Source organism: Mus caroli, chromosome 4 (assembly GCF_900094665.2).
Source record: "Mus caroli chromosome 4, CAROLI_EIJ_v1.1, whole genome shotgun sequence".
Taxonomy (NCBI): Eukaryota; Metazoa; Chordata; class Mammalia; order Rodentia; family Muridae; genus Mus; species Mus caroli.
Window position 1 is genome coordinate 47,096,350 of NC_034573.1, and position 22,399 is coordinate 47,118,748.

At 41.0% G+C, this 22,399-nt stretch overlaps 1 protein-coding gene across 5 annotated transcripts in view; it reads left to right on the top strand.

Annotated features, from left to right (window-relative positions):
• Positions 1-22,399, top strand: part of Slc44a1 (solute carrier family 44 member 1) — a 177,532-nt gene that overhangs the window by 60,497 nt on the left and 94,636 nt on the right. For all 5 annotated transcript variants that reach the window (XM_021160117.1, XM_021160115.2, XM_029476011.1 and 2 more), the window contains exon 4: positions 18,367-18,503. In XM_021160117.1, the coding sequence (XP_021015776.1) occupies positions 18,367-18,503 (137 nt within the window). The remainder of the gene's footprint in view (positions 1-18,366; positions 18,504-22,399) is intronic.

A 22,399-nucleotide genomic window follows, 5' to 3' on the forward strand; every position in this document is an offset into this window, starting at 1 on the left:
TCTTCATCCAAAGGCTGCTAGTGGAAGACTGACTTCCAGGCAACTAGGGTGAGGATCTTATACCCACACCCACAGTGACACACCCATTCCAACCAGGCCACACCTATTCCAACAAGGCCACACCTTCAGATGGTGCCACTCCCTGGTCCAAGGATATATAAACCATCACAGCCGTGTTTGAAAAAGAAAAAAACAAAAAACTACAAGTAAAATTTGATTGAAAAGGGTGTTTTAAGATTCCTTATGGCTAGGTGCAGCTCTTTGTGCCTAGAACTAGCACTTTTCTTCTCCCTGCTGACTTGACCTAGATTGCTGTGCACTCAAGGGCTTTTAGTCACCATGAAAATTCAGGCTGGGCATAGTGGCACAAGCCCTTAATCCTAGCATGGAGGAGGCAGAGGCATGCAGATCTCTGTGAGTTCCAGGTCAGCCTGGTTACATAGTGAGTTCCAGGTGAGCCACAGCTATTAGAGAGACCCTGTGTCCATCTGATCTGCCTCACCACTGCCAAGTATTTTTTTTTTTTCTCTCTCTCTTTGGGGCTTGAGAGAAGGCTCTGCAATTATGGACTGCTCTTCCAGAGGTCCTGAGTTTAATTCCCAGCACCTACATGGCAGGTCATATCCATCTATACCTGTAGTCGAATGGGATTTCCTCTTCTGATGTGCAGACATACACACAGACAAAACATGTACACATGCTAAATAAATAAATAAAAACAATTTCTTTTAAAAATTCTAGTTATTTTATTTAGCCCTTGCCCTACATTCATTGAAAATAAATTGTGTGTTATGAGCTACTTCTAGTGATAATAAAATAGGAAGTAGCCTAAATGTCTGGATTAAAAGGGATATTCAGTTCAATTCAATTAGTCACTGTAAACTTTTTTTTCTGTTTCTTTTTTCTTTTTTCTTTTTCTTTTTCTCTTGTTTTTCTTTTTCCTTTCTTTTTTCCCTCAGAGTCTAAATCCAGGTGTTTAAACTGTCCATATACTCTTGAGCTACATAGACATAATTTCTTATTTTGTGGAAATTGTAAACTGGTTAAAAATAAAAAGTAGAACTTCATAAAATCATGCAATCATAGAGGCTATAGCTAGAGGAAGTGTTGCAAAGGGGTGTTTTAGAGCTCAGGAACTTACAATGGGAGAACAGGGCTGAGACCCAGTAGCCCCAAGTAGCGGTGGGGCTGCCCCTGTACGTGGAATGCCCAGGTGCATTATTAAGGGAAAAATATCGATTTTATAATGCACAGAGGCCAATTTTATAGATATTTGTATGAATGTACAAGTCAGTAAGAGAATGACATGGAAATATTAATGCTGTTGTTGAACAGTGGGTAGATTTTATTTTCTCTAAGTTATTTCTTTACACATATTGTGTGCATTAAATTAACAACAGAGGTATTCATAGTCCCTGTCCTTGAAGAGCTCCCTTTTTATCGAGGAAGACAAATGCAGGCGTGAACAATGGCAGGAGCTCCATCCTGTGCGAGGGCTAGCCATTGACACCTTGTGGCTTTGTTGTCCTGGGTTCTGCTGTCCTGGGTGAGATGTAGTGTGCTTATCTACGCCTATCGCAGCTGCTGAAGAGAGGAAAGTGGGGCAGCTGGATGGAAGGACCAGAAACACCATTGTTTGAGTTTACTTATTGCTGTTGCAGCAGAATGCTGTAGCCTAGTGATTGAAAGCAATGGGGTTCTATAAACCAAAAGCCGGTGGCTTTGCTGACTAGTCTCAAAGCCGTGCTGCAGAGTCTTCTTGCAGATCTGGGGAGTGGGTCATCTTCCCACCGTATCCTCCTGCCAGGAGTTCAGTTCCATGTGGCTTGAGGACTCGGGTCTTGTGTCCTTGCTTATTATGCAAGGAGTCATTTTTCAGTGCCTAACATGAACCTGTATCAGTGGCTCATGATCCCTTCCTTGTTCCAGTGAAAGCCTTTCCATCATGAGCCTTCTCTCAGGGCAGCTTCTTGGTTGTAGGTTAAAGAGCCTCAGGCAGAGATGGAGGAGGTCTTAGGTCAGGGTATTTTAGTCAGATGTAGAGCCCCAGTTTTCTAGGGAGAGGTTCAGTTCGAGGCTTCCAGTCTGTCAGGTTGGTGTTCTTGCAGGCCAGGCTAATGCAAGGTGAGGACTGGTCTATATGGGAGGGAACTTCTAACTGTCCCTTGGCACTGAAGCTTGAAGGTGGGATGTAGCACCGATACGCTTTGTACAGAAGCTGGAGCTTGGCAGCATTCTTCAGAGCACCCGGCAGCTCACCTGCTTGCTTATACAGTGCTTGTAAATAGGTAGATATAGTCTTAGTCTGTGAGACGGGCTCAGTTTTGAGCATTTTCCTTCGCTTTGAAGGAAATCACCAACCCTGTTCTCCCATCAGGATGCTTGTAGCTGCCAACCTTAGCTTGCTGCCTCTCTCTCCTAGCTTAGCATAAAATGAGAAGAAACACCCTAGGTGGAGACCTCAAATGAACCTGCATTTGTAGACTTCCTATACTACAGACAGCATCAGCATTCAGAAATGGTAACACTTATGATCAAATTGAAATTTGCTCTATCATTTATGCAAGGTCCCCACTCATCTTCTCTCATAGCAAAATATTAGAAGTTGGAAAATCTAAATTTTCAAAAGACAAGTTTTTGGAGGCATATTTGGAAAATAATTTTTGTTATATTTTGTGATGCCATTATTTTAACTATAATTAAAAAAAAAAAAAAGTGGCCGGGCGTGGTGGTGCACGCCTTTAATCCCAGCACTGGTGAGGCAGAGGCAGGCGGATTTCTGAGTTCGAGGCCAGCCTGGTCTACAAAGTGAGTTCCAGGACAGCCAGGGCTGTACAGAGAAACCCTATCTCGAAAAACCAAAAATCAATAAATCAATAAATCAATAAATAAATCTCTGAATTCAAGGCCAACCATTAAAAAAAAAAGTATATTCTAGTGAGATTCTGCCCACTGCCCACTGTCATAATACTTGCTGTGACTGCTAATACTGTTAGCAGCCTGTAAAGGACACCAAGTGTGTATGTGTGTGTGTGTGTGTGTGTGTGTGTGTGTGTGTGTGTGTGTGTATTCATCTTTAGGGAATGCAAGAGATGGAATGGAACACTTTACAGATTCGAATTAGGAAAGGCGCAAGCAGGATTAGATGGCATGTATGCAGCTGAGCAAGGCAGGGCGATTACTTCCCACTATGCAGGACTAGGGTGTACATTTGCCATGTCCACGTTAGGCAGCCGGGGTGCAAGCTTGACCTGTTGGTTCCGGGGTAACCAGCACCACAAACTTTTTTTTTAAAAGGTTTTGAGAGACCTTTGTAACATATTGGGTTAATCACTTCAACTAGGAGTTTCATGGACATGGTTTTACACTTGTCCGTGTGTATCTGGTCTGCATTGAGGGCACCAGGCGAGCTTAAAGGCATGCAGTTGTTCCATGACGATCCATACACATCCATCCACATCCACATCCAGATGTGGGTGCAGAGCTCAAGAATTACTCTTGGGCTCAAAAATATGCCAGAACTCACAAAAGTCACAAACATGCTCCCAGCATATTCCACACAGGGGACATGGGTGAGCCAAAAGGAGTACATTGTTCTCATCTGTGGAAAGAAGGGAGTGAGGTGCCATTGGAGCACAGCACTTGCCTGGCAGTGGTGTGTAAAATACAGAGATGGGGGAAAGGGAAGCCCACCTCAAGCCTGGTGCTTACCGTTCATTGTCTTTAGAGTAGAGATGACTTAGTCTTTAGCTCTCTGCACACAGGTCACATGGATACCACCTGGTCCCAGACTCCTCATGTGCACAAGGGTGTTGGTCTCTCTAGAATAATCTAGATACTGTAGGGATTCTACAGTATTTGCCCTCATCATAAATCATATTGTATGGCTGTGTGTCATGACCCAAGACCCAGTTAAACAAAGGCACTCCTCTAAGATACAGAGAGTAACTCCCAGAAACCAAGAGCAAAGTTTAGCTCTCTCTCTGAATAAAGTTGAATTGTTACCTACTGCCAGTGCTATAGGTTAAATAGGATTTTTGCAAAGAGCAATTTCAAGAAGAAGTTCTAAATACTTTATGGTTTTATTGAAGTATAACTTACATATAATAAAATAACATAACCTATTTAGAATGTTGGTGAATATATAGAATTAAGTACTGTCCACAATGATCCACATCTCTTTCATTGATAGAAAATAACTTTGCGCTCTTTTATAACTATAAAGACCCTAACTAGCCCCTCCTCTATCCTAGCTAATCCAAGCAGCTGCTGATCTGTGTTTTGTCAACACAATTTTACTTTTTTCTTTTCTTTATTTCTTTTTTTAAGGATTCTTCAACATGAAAACATGTGATATGTAGTGTTTGTCTGCATCTTTTTTCCTTTTCCTTCTCTTTTTCTTTTTCCTTTTCCTTTCCCCTTTCCTTTCCCTTTCCCTTTCCTTTTTCTTTTTCTTTTTCCTTTTCCTTTTCTCTTTCCTTTTCTTTTTCTTTTTCTTTTTCTTTTTCTTTTTCTTTTTCTCCTTTTTCCTTTTCTTATACAAGCACCACCATACCTGGATTTTTTTTTTGACTTTTTAAAATACAGCATAAAAAATGTTACTAACATTCATTTATGGTTTATAAATATGCCAATAGTTTATTCCTTTTTAAATTGCTAGGTAATACTTCATTTTGTGCCTGTATTATATTTTACTTATTCAACCTTAATTAACAGTTACTCTTACCATGGTGAGTAATGCTGGCCTGGAAGCTTGTGGACACGGTTTTGTAAGGACACATATTTCAGTGCTCTTGGGTGGATGCTAGGATTTGGATGGTTCACACTGTTTCAGTGGTTTTGCCATTTGCCTCTCTCTTAGGAAAGTAGGAGGGTTCTAATTGCTGTGTCTCCTTGTGGCATTCTGTGTTGTCTATTTTTAGATATTCTAGTGGGTGTACAATAGTGCCTCAGTGACTTGTGGTTGTAACTCCCTTTTCATTTTTCATTTTGCTTATTTTTCTGAATTCCCATACTCTTAATGACCACTGATGCTGAACTTCTTTTAAAGCAGCGGCTGACAGTTCACCTGTCTTTTGTCAAGTAGCCTTTCACACATTTTTAAAGCAATTTGGTTTTAATAAAAGACTTTCAAGAATGATTTATAGTCTCAATACAAGTCCTTTATGATCTGATTATATGACCTTTGCTGGTTACCTGTTTTTGGTGATATTTTCTGTAGTCTGTGTTTTATTTACCCTTTTTTTTTGTTTGTTTTGGGGGGAAATTGTGTGTGTGTGTGTGTGTGTGTGTGTGTGTGTGTGTCTGAGTGTGCAAGAGTGTCAGATCCCATGCAGCTGAATTACAAACAGTTACCAGTCACTAGGTGTGGACGCTAGGAGTTAAAGTCAGGTCCTCTGTAACAGCAGCAAGTGGTGTTCTTAACCACTGAGTCATCTCAATGGCATGGGGGGGGGGGAGAGGCTAGAGGTCCATCTTGGGTGGTGTTTTTCATGAGGGTTCTTTCTCCTCCCCTCCCCCCCTTCCCCTCCTCCCTTCCCTCCCTTCCCCTCCCTTTTTTCCTTCCTCCTCTTTCTCCTTATTCTTATTTGAATTCTTCTTAAGATATGGTCTTTTGCTAGGACCATTAAACTTGGGTTGAGATTACAAGGTTTTGTTTTGCTTTGCTTTGATTTGTTTTTAACCACTCTGAGCTGTTTATATACTTCTGGGGATTGATCTCAGATCTTCAGGCTTGTATGGCAAACATTTTACCCACTGAGCCATCTCCTCAGCTCTCCTAATCTTATCTTTTGATAAGAAAAGGTTTTCAATTTTGATGATCTTTTAGTGGTTTGTGCTATTTTTTGTTCTAAGAATTTATTATTTTACCCCAAAGTCACAAAGATTTTTCTCTACGTTTTATTTAAGAGCTTTTAATTAATTTCTTATCTTTGTGAGTACTTTTAGACAATTTAGGTGGTGTGAAAAATAGACAAGATTGATCCCCCTACCCCAAAGAAAGATGCAGGTGTTCCAGCAGAATTTATCAGAAAGAATTGTCTTTCCCATTGGCATTTTCTGTTGAAAATTCAAACTTGAATCCATAAAAGGAGTCTCGAGTAGGGGCAGCTACCAAGGTTATGTAGAGGTATAAGTAATTTACCTAAAACAAACAGGATGCTGCCTTTGCATATCATTGTTTTAAATAACTAGTTACAACAAATCACATAAGAGATAACTGGAATGTATGTATGCCATTAGAGAGAAAAATAATACAAGGGATACAATACTGTTTAGGAGCTGCAACAAAACATGCCTTAAACGAGATGCTTGAATTGCAAGTTATAAAACATATGCCTAAACAAATTCAGGCATTTATTTTATTATTATGCTGAAAATATAATGAAAAAATATAATATTACTTTTTACAGTAAAGTCTATCTGTACCCGCACATATATATGCATATTTATATATTGCCAAGTGCAGAGAATTATAATATTTTAATAGAAGGAAAACAGAATAATAATAAATATCAAATCTCTTCCTAGTGGGTAGTCTTAATGCAGTGAATACAACAATACAACCAAAGTTAATTTATAGACTTAATACAGTACCGGTTTAAGACCCCAATGGGATGGCAAATTAATCCTGGTTGCTGGTATAAATCATAAAGAGCAGATAAGATTTTTCTCTAGTGAGGAATGCTTTTAAAAGTTATTCTTGTTCACAAAATAATTTCAGGGTATTAAAAGGAAGTGCATATATTGTAAGACAGTGGACTGGTACCTGAGAGGGAGAGAGTGAGCCATGCAGTAGGTATGTCTGAGAGGGTAGACCAGATGTCTAGGCTATGTGTAGTTACTGAAGTTGAATATCAAAGGAGATGTGCATTTTCTAGCTTTGAAAACAGAAAGAGAACCTTGTGGGTTTCCCTAGAGGTTGAAAACCCAAAGCCCCCAGGCAAACATTGTAAGTTACATAGACTAGGTGTAAAACCCTAGGAGGTACAGGGCACTTCGAACTCCATACGTGGTGGTTCTGTGTGGTGCTCAGATAGAGAATATAGGTAGAGAAGACTTTGATCCTAGGGTTGATTTTCTTTTCACGTGTATGTGGGGTGTGTGTATGAGCATGTTCTTGGGTGGGGACGTGTGTGTGTGTGTGCATGTGTGTGCGCGCGCGCCAATATGTACACTTGTACATAGAGGTCCGAGGTTGATGTTGGGAGTCTTCTTCCATCTTATTCTTTGAGACAAGTTCTTAGTTGAACCCAGAGTTCATTTATATAGTGAATCATTAGCTTACTTACTCTAAGAATCCTGTGTATCTGTCTTTGAAGGGTGAAATATAGGTAGACTAGCATGCCCACAAGCTGTTTATTTGGGTTCCAGGATCTGAACTCTGAACTCTAGTCCTCTTATTTCTACAGCAAGGCTTTAACTGTTTTGAGTCATCGCCCCAGCCCATTTTTCAACAGGTCAGATACCTGTTGACAGGTTAAAGAAGCCTGAGGCCTGCCAATCTTCTGATTTTGATTTTTATTTTAAATGTATTTTTAGATTTATTTTATGTATGTAAGTGTTTTATGTAAATATATGTCTATGTATCACATGTGTGCATGGTACCCACAGAAGTCAGGAGAAAGGGTTAGATCCCCTGAAACTGAAATTATGGATGTCTGTGAGCTGTCATAAGGGTGCCAGGGATTAAATTCAGGTCTTCCTCAAGAACAAGTACTGTTAACCTCTGAGTCATCTTTCTAGCTCTGAATTTTTTAAGTGTTGGCACTTGGAGGGGTAGGGGTGGAGGGTGACTCACTTACCTAGTAGGTCCAAGGCTCAAGTTCATCTCCACTCCACAAAACAACAAAACAATCAACTGTTGGCAATTGTTGTGCTGGCCAGATAAGACTGAGGATTCTATAGTTGCCATTGTTATATTCTTTCTAGGGAAGCAAAGGGTGGAGGGCTTGCTGTTCTAGACTAAATCATATTCCAAGAGTATATTCTAAGAACTGTCTAATTGTAGGTCCACATAGTCATGGAGACAGAATGGAAGTAATACACTAAAACTCAAGAGAAGTAGAATATGTGAAAGCAAGAGTCATTTAGCAACAATAAAATAAATTCAGAATATTGGGCTGGATGATAATATGTTGAATTCTACATTCAGAACTATTTTAATCTCATTTCATACAAACTAAATTCCAGATGGATTAAATATTTTGAAATGAATATTGTATGTCATTGAAGAGGGGATAATTTGTACATTGTTGAAGCAATAAAGAAATTAAGTCATACCAAGGTTGGCATGTTCAATTATGAAAATTTTGATTCTCTAATAAAAAAGATAAAAGCAATACAATGGAAAGAGCATTTTCAATTTTTCTGTGATGAGTTGAATTGTTCATGCAGTTGAGGGTATCTTTACAGGTAAATCTATTGGAGAGATAATTGAGGAAGAGTTTGCACTGTAGGAAATAGCAACAGTAATTTTTTTGCTCAAAGAGCCTTGTTGGTAGTATGGACATGCAGTGGTGTTTTGGATGAATAAATGTAATAGTGATATTTGAGCCTTAGCATAGTACCTGGAATTATAAGTGTTAACTGCTATTGTGGTCTTCATTATCTTTCAAAGGAGGTTTGAAAGTTGTCAGTGCTTCTTTCTGATTTTAATCCAGATGGGAAGACTTTTAGCCCATGGGTATGCTGCTTACAAAGCTCTTTACCATATCTTGCCCCATTGAGTCTCACTCTAGCCCTGAGAGTATTTAAATTTTTCTCAGTGAATGCTTTCAGGATTTACTCTTCCATAGTTTTGGAGTCACAGTTTGGTCTTCTCAACATCTGTAATTGCTCTCCTAATCAAATCAACTCAACTGGGTTGAAACCCTCTCTTCTGGCAGCTGGATTGAAACTCTCTCTTCTGGCAGCAAGCATGTCTTCTGAGTGTGCACATGTTTTGCTTAGTTTCCTCGGTGCATCTATTCTTCAGCCTCTGATCTTTTGTTCCTATATTGTCTCCTAGGTGAGCTTTTGTCCTTTGTCATCCTTACTATTTAGCCTTCTTTCTTGTAATATTTTTCATAGTATTGCCACAATATCTAGTGTCCCATTATTCTGTCTTTGGTACAAATGGATAAAAATCTGTGATGGGCAAGAGAGTCAAGGGACATCTCTCCAAAGGAACTGAAAGGCAATATGCACACATAGGCTTGTGAAAGACGTTAAACACTGTTATCCATCAGTGAAATGCAAAGCAGAACTAGAGAGAACTCCTTTCTCTTCCACTAGAACAGTGATAATTTAAAATTATTTTATTGTATGGATATACCACAGTTTGATTATTCATTCATCAGTTGATATACATTTTGAAATATGCATAAGGATTTGGATGTATTACAAAAGGAGTTTAAAATGGAATAGCTGCCTTGGTAAACATGGACTATTTTTCAAAATGTCAAACATAGTTACTCTATGACCTAGCAAGTCTACTTCTTGGGACCTACCTAAAAGAAATGAAAACATGTGAACACACAGAGACATACATATGAATGTTGATAGCAATATAGTTGACAATAGCTCTCAAAGGAAAAAAAATTATACAGATTTACATCACCTGATGTATGGATAACATGATTGTGGTATAGCCATACAATGGAATATTATGTCTAATCGGAATGTAGTGAAACATGCACTGTAGCATGATGAGCTTTGAGCTCATGCTAAGTAGGGGTGGGCAATGAAGAGAACTGAGCAGTGAAGGGTAGTAGACATGGAGGTTCTTTAGGGATGAAAATACTTTGTGATAAATAATTCAGTAATATATACTTTAGAAACACTGAACTGGCTGAACACAGGGGTACATATGGTAGCCCATGTGGCAGGGGTATAGGGCTTCCCTGTAGTCATAGTCCCTAGTCCTCCCCATAGTCACAGTCCCTTGCGCTACCTATTGTCACAGTCTTTAGTCCTACCTATAGTCACAACAGGCTATAGGTAAAGAAGTGAGAAGGCTTAGATAAAAAGAGGATCCCTTGAGCCAAGGAATTTGAGACCAGCCAGGGCAACTTAGTGAGAGAGACCCTTAGTGAGTCTTAAAGGAAAGCAAAACAGTTTGCACAGGTTAGCTTTATGGCACATTAATTATGTATCAGTAAAGTTTTTATACTAAGAAAAACCAAAATCCTTAGGCATTGTTGCATGACTTAATAGTATTTTTTGTTGTGATTGTTTGAAAAGTTGAATTTTTCCTTCTGACCATGGTATTGACAGTGAATTTGGCTTTGGTAGTATTCTAGTTACCTTTGTTAAATAGAACAATTATTTTTGATAGCTCTCAGGAAATGTTTTTATAAAGTATTTATTTTCTTACCTCAGTTTTGCCCAAGAGACAGTCAGTGGATTTATTCTAATATTCATCCTCTCCTTCTTGCTTAGATTTATTTTATTTCATGTGTGCGGACATGCCTATTTATAGCTGGTGGAGGTCAGAAGAGGTCATTCGAGCCCTTGGGATTAGAGTTAGGGTGGTTGTAGGCCACCTCATGGGTGCTGGGAACTGCTCCTGCGATCTCCAGCATATTTTCTCTTTTTGGTACATGTATAAGTAGGAAACAGACACTGTAGCTCCGTAGAATTGATCTTGTCTCTGGCTTCTCCATTTGCCTGTCTTTGTTGGTAACTAATATATCAAGGGCACCAAACTGGGGCTTTCTAAAGGTAGGCATAGTGTTGTTTATCTTCTGTGCTCTTTCTATCTTCCTGAGGACAGTGTCCCTTTTGTCTGCATTTTCTGAGAAGTCTTGCTTCATAACTCCAACTGTTTCTGGGCTTACATTCTCCAATCTCTACCTTCATCAGTGCTAGGATTATTAACATTGATCACAGTGCTCAAGGTGTTTTGTTTTGTTTTGTTTTTAGTGGAACAGGATTACCAACCGTAATGGCCCAGCCACCCTGGTCAGACTGGGACGTTCTTTTCCTCCTTTTCAGGTCATCATGATGTCTTTCTTGTTCCTGAGGATGAGTGAAATCCATTCTCAGCCTAATCTCAGCCATCATCTCTTGGTACAAATCCTTCAGCCTCCTTCCCGCCTTTTAGTCACCTGTTGTTCATTTTTCACCGTGAGCTCCCAACAACTTTCCAGCTTTAGGAGGAACTCCAGCTGTCCTGCCTCTGATACCTTTAAGACCTACCGTCCTTAAGCATCCTAAGCCCTGCTTAGCCTCTTCATCCTTCACTGCAGTCCACATCAACTGTGCTAACCTTTCCGTGTTCTCATCTTTGTTGTCGTACCTGCTCCTCTTTGACTCCCCTCGCAGACCTGAGTGACTCTTGCTCATGTTTTAGTTGCTTTAGTTATGTACTCTCTAGGTCCCTCCCCTGCCACTTTTAAGACACCCATTTGATCCTTCTTGTGCTGGCCTCTTTGCCCAGGTGAGACATTTTACATTGCTTATAGCTCCGGTGTCTCTGTGCCGTGAAGGCAGGGAAGGGAGACTGTGTATTTACTGTCTTTGGTTATTGGTTTGTTTTCTGAGCTAGGATCTTGGCTAGGTTTGAATTCTGTAGATAGCCTAGGCTGCCCTTAAACTTAACTTAAGACTATCTGGCCCAGCCTTTCAAGTACTGGGATTAGAAGCATGAGCCACATGCCTACCTAGCAAGTATGGCCATATTTATAATTATATTGTTTACTTAATTCTGTATCTGGCAGAGAGCATGTTTAAAATTTTTTATGTTGAATAACAGTATTTTCGCCTTAAATATCTTCTCCCCTACTTCCTTTCCACCTCATTTTTACCTGGCAAAATTTATACAAGTGGCATCTTTTTAGTGATTCCATAAATGATAATAGATTCCTTTTTCATTGTAGGCATTATTTAGGTACTGAGGGTATAGAAATAGATTAAATAGTCAACCAGCTCTGCTCTCCTAGAGTGCTAGTGGTGGAGATTGATAATAACACATATGTAAGTGCTGAGGAGCAAATAAAGCTGGTTCTCTGTCTGTCTGTCTGTCTGTCTGTCTGTCTGTCTCTGTCTGTCTGTGTCTGTGTGTGTGTGTCTCTGTGTGTGTGTCTCTGTGTGTGTGTGTGTGTGTGTTGAAGGGCAGGGTTTCACAGCCTAGTTTAGGTTGACCTCAGATTAGCACTTTCCAGGCTCAGCCCCTGTGTCTCCTGATGCTGTCCCTAGTCTGTTCATGACAGCAGTGCACGGTCACCGCTTAAAGCTCCCTCTTTCTAATGCTGCCGCAGTGACAAATCTCAAGGTGTGTTTTTGTGGTTTTTGTTTGTTTTGTTTTTGTTTGTTTATTTTGTTTTGTTTTGTTTTTGTCTTTGTTTTCTAGTGTTTTTTGCTTGAGTGGGTATTGAACCTTTGAATACAGGCTAAGCAAGTGCTATAGCACTGAGCTACATCCCCACCCTTGGACATGGACTCTTGAGGGACAGATATTGAAGCTGTAGAAGTACATGTGCTTATGGGCAGAGGGAGACTGTTGCAACCATCGTACATCCTCTAGATCACAATCTACTCTTAGTCACTGTGCCCAGACAGTCTCTCTTAATTCTGTTGTTCCAGAGTGTTGGGGGGCAAGCATGTTTTATTAATGGTGTGTTGTTGTAGTTAGCTAGGTTAGTTTGTAGTTAGCTTGGTTTGGGTATGCACTTCCCATAGTTCTGTGGGCTAAATAAGATGGCCCTCCTTGGGACACTTGGATCCTGGCCCCGTGTGATGCCTGGACTTGCCTTTCCTTGTCTTTCCTCCTCCTCCATGGAAGGAAGAGGTCTCTTTGGGCAGAACTCTTCCGAGGGTGGAGAACAGATCCTCTGCAGCCTGCATTTAGAATCAGCAGAAGGCCTGCATTGCTGTTATTTAGCAGTAGCAGAAGGGCCTGCATCGCTGCTGGGTATTTTATTTTGGTGACTCACTAAGGGCAACGTGCTCCATAGAAAGGGGCTGTACATTATAAACTGATTCCAGGTAATAATTGGACAAATGATCAGACTCCATTTTTATTCCCCTCTGGGGAAGACATGTGTCAGGACTCGCTAAAGCGGAAGCATCCAAGGGGCTTTGCTGCCAGCTTCTCAGCCTTACTGCCGCAGTGCTTGATTAGAGAGGAGAGAAGCCAAATCCGGCAGGAGGCGGCCAGCAGACCTGGTATCTGTTTGCCACCTCTTGCTCCAAAAAGGCCTTACCGCAGAGTTGCCATGGCAGCAGGAGGCAATTTAATGGCAAGGGCTCATCTCTGGATCCGCACTGCTGTGCCCAGCTTTTCCCTCTGGCCTTCAGTTTGATCGGCTGCTTACACCAGGGTCTTACTGTGAGGTGTCCTTGTAACTACACATTGCCTTATGGAGCAAAGTGTGAGATCCCCTGAATTCTCAGGACAGCCACCTCCTCCCCCATCCCCTTCTCCTTGGCACATATCTCTTTGATGTTCCACCCTAGAGTCAGCCCTATCCGATCATTTGCAGTTCCTTAAATATGCTCTTTCATGCTTCTGCGCTTTTAGGCATGCGGTTTCCTCTGCCCGAGTGCTCTCTTCCCCATCTGTCTGGAAAATTCCTACTCAATTTCAAAATGCAGCTTAGACTCCTCCTCCCCCTCCCTCATGCTCTCTCTCACCCTCTTTCCTCCTTGCAGATCTGTACAGCTTCTACAGCCATCTCAACCTCGTCACACGGCACAGTCACGTGAGGTTGAAATGACTGGTTGTACTCCTGCCTCTTTTTCTGTAGTCTGTGAGTTATTTGCATTCAGAATTTGTGTTTTGTAGATTTTTGCACTGAAAGGGCCTTTCCTGGGAGTAATATGTAACAATGTTTGTGGAATTACGGGACGCTTTTTTTGTGAATTAAGTCCTGTTTAAAGCTAATCCTTTGAGTGCTGTTCCCTACAAAGGTAAACCACTGCATTGTAAGTGGTCAGAGTTCCTTCTGCTACAGACCTGATGGACCAGCCAGCCGTCAACCTGTCACTGGCTGTCTGTGCCCTGTCTTTCCGGTTGGGATCAGAGAGAATAACATTTGTGGGTCAGACTTTAAGTCTATGGGATCTCCAGTTGTTACCCACCATCTGGATCCCTCCGTGGGCTATTGAATTGCAGTATGCTGAGGACACAGCCTCTGAGGCTTTGTGGCTTGGTAAATCTCGTTTTTCTCTACCTTCTTCTCTTCTTGGTGAGGACAGTAAAAGCCAAATAGAGGTTCAAGCTACCTTTAAACGTGTAGCAGCATCTAATTGGGTTTCATCATCTCACTCTGAGCACAGCTTTTCAAGTTACTCCTTTCCTGTGGCTCTTCTCCTCTCCCTGACCTTCTGTGATTTATGGCTCGCACCTTCCCTGTTGCCCGTTCTCATGTTTGGTGCATATGTCCTCCTGTGTACTGTGCAGACACGCTGCTTTTTGTGGGTATTCTAACCTTTCTTTCCTCCTGGAAGGGATTTGGTATTTCCAGACTTCCAAGTTACAGTAGATTTGCTTCATCATTTCTTCCTCAAATAACCCCAGAACCCACCTGAACTGAGCCTGTGCTTAGACCCCTCCCCCACCAGTCTCTCTACAGCTTCCTCTGCAGGTCAGCCTGAGCACTTTGTGGTTTGTCTCCTGTCGCCATTGCCCTTGTCTGTTTTGAGCCTGGCCCTTAACAGCTGAGCCATCTCTCCAGCCCCCATCACACTTTCTTAGGTTCAAAGCTCACCTGGGCAGTTAGGCAGTTAGGCAGTTCCCTTTGCCAATGTCTTCTCTGGACCACCCACCCGAGCATGCCCTGTGCATACTGTGTGTGCCAGAGCCTGCAGGTGTCCAGGCTGTTCAGTTTCTGAAAAGTATTCTTCTCATTGTTTTTCTTTCCCCCATTCTCACGCGTGGTATTTTATTCATTCTAGGGTCTATAACAGATGTGAAACTTAAACAAAGCTGTTTCTAAGTTATTAATAGATTTGAGCTTCTACAACATTCTTATGCCTCGTCCTCATTCCTGACACAGGCTGGTGACAGTGGAATTAGGATGGACTGTGAGACAGATAGATAGTATTTTGTTGCTTCTTATCCCATGTCTGAAAATTACTCTCTGTAACTGTCGGTTAACTGCAAATGAGTTCCCCTTATCTTTATGGAAAGCATTCCAAGAGGCAGTGCAGTTCTTTGGGGCTGTGGATTGTACTAATTTTTTTTTTTTTATTTGTATTTCATTGTGCTATTGCTCGGAGCCATTTTTTTCTCTTATGAGTACATACCTAGAAGAAAGTTTAAGTAATAAATCAGATACAGTAAGAAACTGACAACAACTAACCATGAAATTGAGTAGTCATACCAATAAGTATAATAAAAATGACTCAAAATGTATTTGTCTATTTATGAAAATTTCCATTTGCTGGTCCCTGACTTTGTGGCTGTTTCCCCAGCCACAGGTAGCTGAATCCATGTGAAATGAAACTGCAGAAGGGAAACTACTCACCTGCTGATGCTAGCCTAATTTGTAAATAGAGTTGATCGCTTCTTTCACTGTCAAAGGGAGAGCAAGCCTTCTTGGAACCTAGGGCCTATAAGGAGCTCTTCATAGTGTGTGTATGTGTGAATTGGATCTAATATGTTTTTAGGTTGGAACTAGGGTATGTGTGCATGCTAAGCGTGTGCCATTAGCATATATTTCTAAAAGTGCTTTTTAAAGTTGTATTTTGGTTGTATGGGTTGTAGGTTTTCAGCAACATGCTCTTATGCTATAATCAGCAGTATTAGTTTGATAGTGCTAAATATATATTGTAGGATGCCAATCACCTTCTTAACCCATTTCTGTTTTGCCTGACCTGCTCTGAGGGCTGCTTGTCTTACCAAGCCTCTTGACCCAATAGTATCTATGCAGCTTTTTCTCCCAAATGAAAAGAAAATCTTAGTATTGTAGTCTTATTTTGTGACTATCCCAAACCAAGGTGAGTAGAGTGACTAACTATCAAATGCAGGCTTTGTAAAGGTTAGGTGTTTTCTGTGTGAAACCAATAGGAACTATCGCGTACATGCTGTCTGTTACATGTGTACCGTCGGTGACCTTAAAGTAGACTAAAGAGGAAATGGTATAGTGTTTACAATACAGAAATTGAGGATGAGGAGGGAAGATGTTTTTCTTTTTCTTTTATTTTTTTTTTCATGGTTTTAGAGCTTTATTGTAGAAAAGCAAAGAGAGAGAAAAGAGGCAGAGGGCGGCCATGGCCACATGGAGAGAGGGGAGAATGGAGGGGTAGAGAGAAAGCAAGAGAATCAAGAGAGTGGAAGATGTTTTTCTTAAGTTAGGCAAAAGAAGTATTGTGGGGAGGCTAGAAGCTGAGGAACTCTCAGCAGGTAAAAAACAAACAAACAAACAAAACCAACAGGGCACAGGTTCAGGTTGGTATAACTAAGGCACAGTACAAATTACCATTTATTCTCAAGTACAAACTACCACGGCCTTTCAGAGGATAAGGTAGGGCTGTAAAAATATAGTTAGGCCAGGTTTAGCATTGGGAGACACAGAAGCAGGACAACAGACAAGCTCTCTCTTCTCAGGAGGTCATCGTTCTTAGAGCCTTGTCCCAGCTGGGAGGCCTGGCAGCCTTGGCCTTTCTTCACTTGTCTCTAAGTCTGATTTCTCCAGATACTTTTTAGGGCATCGTTTATCATTAAGAACTGTGTATCCAGTGACTCCCCAACCCACATCCCACTGCCTGCACAGAAACACCACACTACCGTGTGGAACTGATGTGTACACAGAGTTTCTTGTGTGTCTGTCACACGAGTATTCAATAAACACTGGCTGCATTCATTCCTGATATCATAGATGGTACTTACTAGTGCCTGTGCTGGCACTGCTAGTTGATACATCCTCTATCAGACCCAGAGTGTTCCCTGCCCAGAATCTGGCTGTGTGCAGTCTATTGTCTGTGGTCCTAGGAACAGACACGCTGAGTCACATGTGTGGGACAGATGGAGGGAGAATTAGTGAGAGCTTGCTTGTTCCAGCCAACCCAGAACCCATTCTCTTTGTGCCTGCCTGTACTAACTACCTCCTTGTTTTCGGTTGTGGGCACCATCCATGAACCCTGCTTCCAAACCACATCTGGCTTCTTTGCGTTCCTTTTATCTTTTTGGAACATTAGTGATTTTAGAGTCTCTAAGAGCCTGTAGATTTGTAGTGCATCTTGTGCTTCTCCTTCCTGCTGGGCTCCTGGATGGCCTTCTGGCTGCACTGTCTGTGTGTTAATGCTCCATCTGTGAGGGCCTCTCTGGTACCTTCTGCACTGTTTCTCCCACTCTGGCATTTCTATATAGTGCCTGTTTCACCTGTACATTGACTTTATTCTTCTGCTTTTGAGATTTTGTACCTAGTCCTGCTTCTTCACTAGATTACAGCCAAAGGCTGAGGAAAGTGATTACCTCATTCTTATGGTCAGTTGTATTTGGAGTGTAGGTTTAGGTGGTTTGTGGGAAAGGACATTGACTTTGTAAAATGTGCCATGGACTCAAAAAAAAAAAATGTACCAGGGCTGTGGTTAAAGAACTTTGTGACAAATAAGACATTTCTCCTTATGCCCCCCTTGTGGTGTGAAACACTAGTCTCTATTTATCTTGTCAGAGGATGTGTGGGCTTCATTTTCTTTTGGACAGGTTATGATACATACCTGCTGTCTTTAGCTTCTCTTTGATTTTATTTGTTAAATCCTACGATTCCCATCTAAGGTTTGCCTTTAAGAAATATTATTGTATAAATATACCTAGGATATAATTTAGGACATATGAATTATTTTTATATAGTTGCTATGGGATTTTTAAAATATATAGGAAATGTTTTTGGCTATTCCAATTAAGATGTAACCTGCATAATTTTTAGAAAACAAGAACCCTGAGAAGGAAGGACAGTTTAGAGGGCTATGATGTTGCTGTATATTTTTCTAGTTTTCATTCGAATGTCTACTCATATCAGTATATGTTCATTAATATACTTGTTTCCATTTTGATAAATAATATCCATTAACCAAAGTTTGTAGTTTCCATGACAACTGTAATGTATGTTAAATCACAACATTGGGATATCCTAATAGTATTTGGTATGAGTTTAACAAAGCAAGAAAACGATGATTTCTGATGATGAAATCTGCATATTTTAAAGTGTAAATATTAGGAAAAGAAATTGTGAAAACTGTTAATCTCTTCAATTACTCCATTCTCTTTGTAAGCATTATAAGTCATTGTTTTCAAACCTTCCACTGATGGTTCTGTTTGAGGATTGGCAACTGTGTAGCTCAGTGGAGTCTGTCCTTTGCTTTTGGGCTTGGTTGAGTATGGGGTGAGCCATATGTATTTTGCAAAATAATATTTTGGTTCTTTTTTCCATGCTTTAGGTATGTGTTCTTTTTGGACCCATGCAATCTGGACTTGATAAACAGGAAGATCAAGTCTATAGCACTGTGCGTAGCAGCATGTCCTCGACAGGAGTTGAAAACCTTGAGTGACGTCCAGAAGTTTGCAGAGATCAATGGTGAGATTTTAGACTGTCCACATTGATCACCTGGGCTCCTGGGCTCATAGCTAAATGCTGTATGTTTGCATTTCAGTATATACTTGTCCTCCAACTAAATATGTTATAAAACAACCTTAAGGAGAAGAAAGAAGTGGTTTTAGATTTCCTAGTTTAGTATTTGAGCACCAACTGAGGAGATTATTAAATCTGTAGAAATGCTGGGTGCAGTGCTGTGACTGTAATCCCAGGAGGCTGAGGCGGAAGGATTGCTTAGCCTAAGTGCAGGCTCACTTAGACAGCATAGCAAGATCTCTTGTCTTAAAAAGCAAAGCAGAGATAGATTATTTTACACCTTTGTTGATAAGAAAGAAAAACAGAATTTCCCCAGGGTGGGGTGATTCCCAGGGAAATTCTCAGAAGGTCTTTGTGATGTACAAATGGATATTTTTAAACTAAATGCTTTAGGTACTTTCGATACAATCTATTGGATATTTTTGGTTTTTATTACTTTGAGATAGGACCTTTCCTGAGCTGGTTGCATGAGCTGATGGTCCTCTTGCCTTAGCCTCTAGAGCTGAGTGTGTGCTGGAATTACAGATGAAATCTAAGCTTGCTGGTGGCCAGGTGTGCTATAGGATAACTTGGAATTATTAATATACTCTGTATAAAGTTTAGTTTTCCCCTTCTTTCCAAGTTTTGCTTAAATCTCACGATCTATGTTCATTCCATCCCCCCCATAGTCTATGTTTAATCTGCAGTTAACAGTATAATATATGCATATGTAAACTGAATGGCAAAAGTTACAGGAACGAATGTAAAGAACTATAATCAAATTTCTGCTGTCAGTTCTTTTTCAGTGTGCTGGTGTACATATAATTTTATGTTCTGCTCTTAAATTTAATGTTGCATCATGACCTTTTCTCAAAATAGTTTGGAGGATTTTTGAGGTTAAAAGACTGGGATTGGCCGCGAATACCAGCAGAGCTAGTTCCCTGCAAATCAGCTCTGCTCTTTGGAAATTCTTCTTTCCGGGCGCTGTCCTCAGTTATACATGGTTTACTGCAGTTCTCTTTAGAGTATTTTTAAAATTACTCTTTGTAGAGCACTGCATGCTAATGGCCCCTCTGGCCCATGTGTTGAACTCCCTGAGCGAGGTTCCATGTTTGTGTTTTGTGTGAAGGGCTTCTTATGTCTTCCTGCTTGCCTAAATCCAAGGCCGGTGCTAGGTCCTTTCAACAACTTGTTGACTCAGGTGTTTACTCCATGTAACATGTAGCTGACTAAAACAGGCCTGGAGCCATAACCATGCCTATCCCAGCCTGGCTTCAGATCCTTCCAGACAGGATGCTGGTCCCCTGAAGGGAAGAAGACGGGTGATGTTCCTGACCCACCACCTCATGCTCTTAGTATAGAGAGTGGGAAAGGCATGGTCGGGTGAGGATCTGGATTCCCCTTCAGATTCCATCATTGGCTCCATAAGAAGAGATAGAAGAGCTTTCTGAGCTCATCCAAATAAACGTGAGGGTGTGCAAAGAATACTGAATACGTGATGGGCACTGATGAGCTCAGCTTCTGTGTTCACTGTGACCCCATCTTTGCCTTGCTAAGCCCTGTGCCACAGTTGTCAGCCCTGTAACTTCTTATACCCTGTCTTAGGTATGTATGGGTTACGTTCCTTAGACACGTGTACCACGTAGGCAGTGTAGTTCGCTGGATAAAAGTATAGGCTCTCAGGTAAACTATTTGTATTCAACTGTTGATTCTTCAACTTAGTAGTCTTAAGACTCTGAACAAGTTATTTGACCTCTCGAAGCCTCAGCCCCATGACTGTCATATGGGATAGTTTCTGTACCTACCTCATTGGGATTTTTTGCGACAAATCAATACAAGAAAAATATTTAAAACTTTCGCTGGTAAAAATGTTGCTGACAGTTGGTGTTAGCTGCCACCTGTTCCATTATCCTTCTATCAGTGGAATGTTAGACTCTCTCCACATCCAGTCTCCCTACCAGTTCCTTAGATGCAGCTGCTGTAAACAGTTATTATCAGTCCTCAGGGTTTTCAGTCAGCACTAACCCATCGCTCAGAACTCATCAGTGGTAGAAGGCTGTTGTTTTATATGACACTCAGAGCTAGTGTCTAATCTTAAACTATCTTCCAATGTGTCCTTTCAAACATACTGGATGTGAGTTTTGGTGCCTTGAACCTGACGTGTCTCCAGGAGTACCAAGTGAAGGCTAAAATTGCCCTCTGTGTGATTTGCTCTTGTGATTTCTTGAAGAGGCATGGCCTGTGTCTTGATCTGGCATGCTTCGTTTCTAGGCCAGTATCCTTGTAAGTAAATGTGATACTGAGTGTGGTTTATTCATATCTACCCTAAGAAGACACTTCCAGTGGAGTTGGTAGCTTTTCATTCCAGAAGTATTAATAAATGTTTTAGCAAATAGCAAGCACCCTTGGGCTTGGGAGCCGGTTGGTATAAAGAATAAGAAAGAACCTGGGCATGTTGATGTATGCCTATATTCCCAACCCTTGAGAGGGAAGGGCGGGGGGATGGTGAATTCCAAGGCAGGGTAGGCTACATGGTGAGCTCCTGGTTCCTAATACATAACAGTAGTAATGGTGAGAACTTCCACATGGTAGAAGATGGGCACAAGAGTAACTTTAGTTGGCAAGCATAAAACTTTATTAAAATTCCAAGAGAGGAAACTTTGGGTATATATAGCCATGCCTGCTTTAATAGCAACCCCTGAATTGGAATTCCTGGATTTCTCTAAAGAGCTTACATTGTCCTTCAGATTGGTAACACAAAACTGGAGCTGACCAGCTGTAATTCACTGTTAAATTATCACCGAGATAGTTCTCTCTCCTGTCTTGCGTTAGTAACCCCTCTTTGGTCTATTGTAATTTATATTCTTGTTGGTGTCTGTGCTTCTGTACACAGTTGAATCTCTGTTAGGAAGTAAAGGTCCTTTTATCTCACGTTTACAGACCTCAGTATTACTTTCAGAGAGGAGCTTTTTGTAAGGGATGATGTAGTTATAAGTGAAAAATGTTCAGCTTTCTAGGAAATAATAATTAAAGCCCATGAAATAGCTTAGTTAAAACTGTTAGAACAAAATGTAGGCAAAGGCTTCGGGTTTGGATTTCTTGAATGGATCCACATTGCACCAGAAGCAAAAGAAACAAAAGAAGAAAGTATAACTGTATGATGTCAGAGTTGAAAGTTTTACACAACCAGGCCTGGTGATGTGTGTCTGTAATCTGAGCATTTAGGATGCCGAGGAAGGAGGGTGGACATAGTCTAGCACAAGCTACGTGGCAAAACCTTGTCCAAAAAAAGGAAAAAAAAAAAAAAAAAGGAAAAAAAGAATCAACAAATCTCAGACTTTTATGTAAGAAGTCACAAAAATCAACAGAGTTGAAACAGGAGAAAATATTTGCAAGTCTTCTATCTGGTCAGTGGTTCCTATGCAGTGGTTCCTATCACAGCCTTCTCAGCTCTCAGGTTTCAGCCAGCACCACTCTGGCCCAGAAATCCTGTATGTCTTATCTGGCACTCAGATTTATCGTCTAGTCTTGGGCTGCCTTTTAATATGGCCTCTCAAATATACTGGCTGTGAGCGTTTGTGCTTTTACAATCCACCATTAGAAAGAAGATCACAGCACTGATGGACTGACTTATCGATGGAGATGCAATACTGTGTGGCTGCTGTGGAGACAGACACAGGGTCCCCTTAAGTCAGCAGTGTCACTTCTACTTGAAAGAATTGAAACCAGGATCAGAAGAAACGGTTGCACGGCCAGGGCAGTCTGTATGTTATTCACCAGCCAGGAGGCCGAAACAACTGCAATGCCCATGGACAGGTTAACAGATGAAGAAGATTTTTAAGCTGAGCATGGCGTCCCGTGTC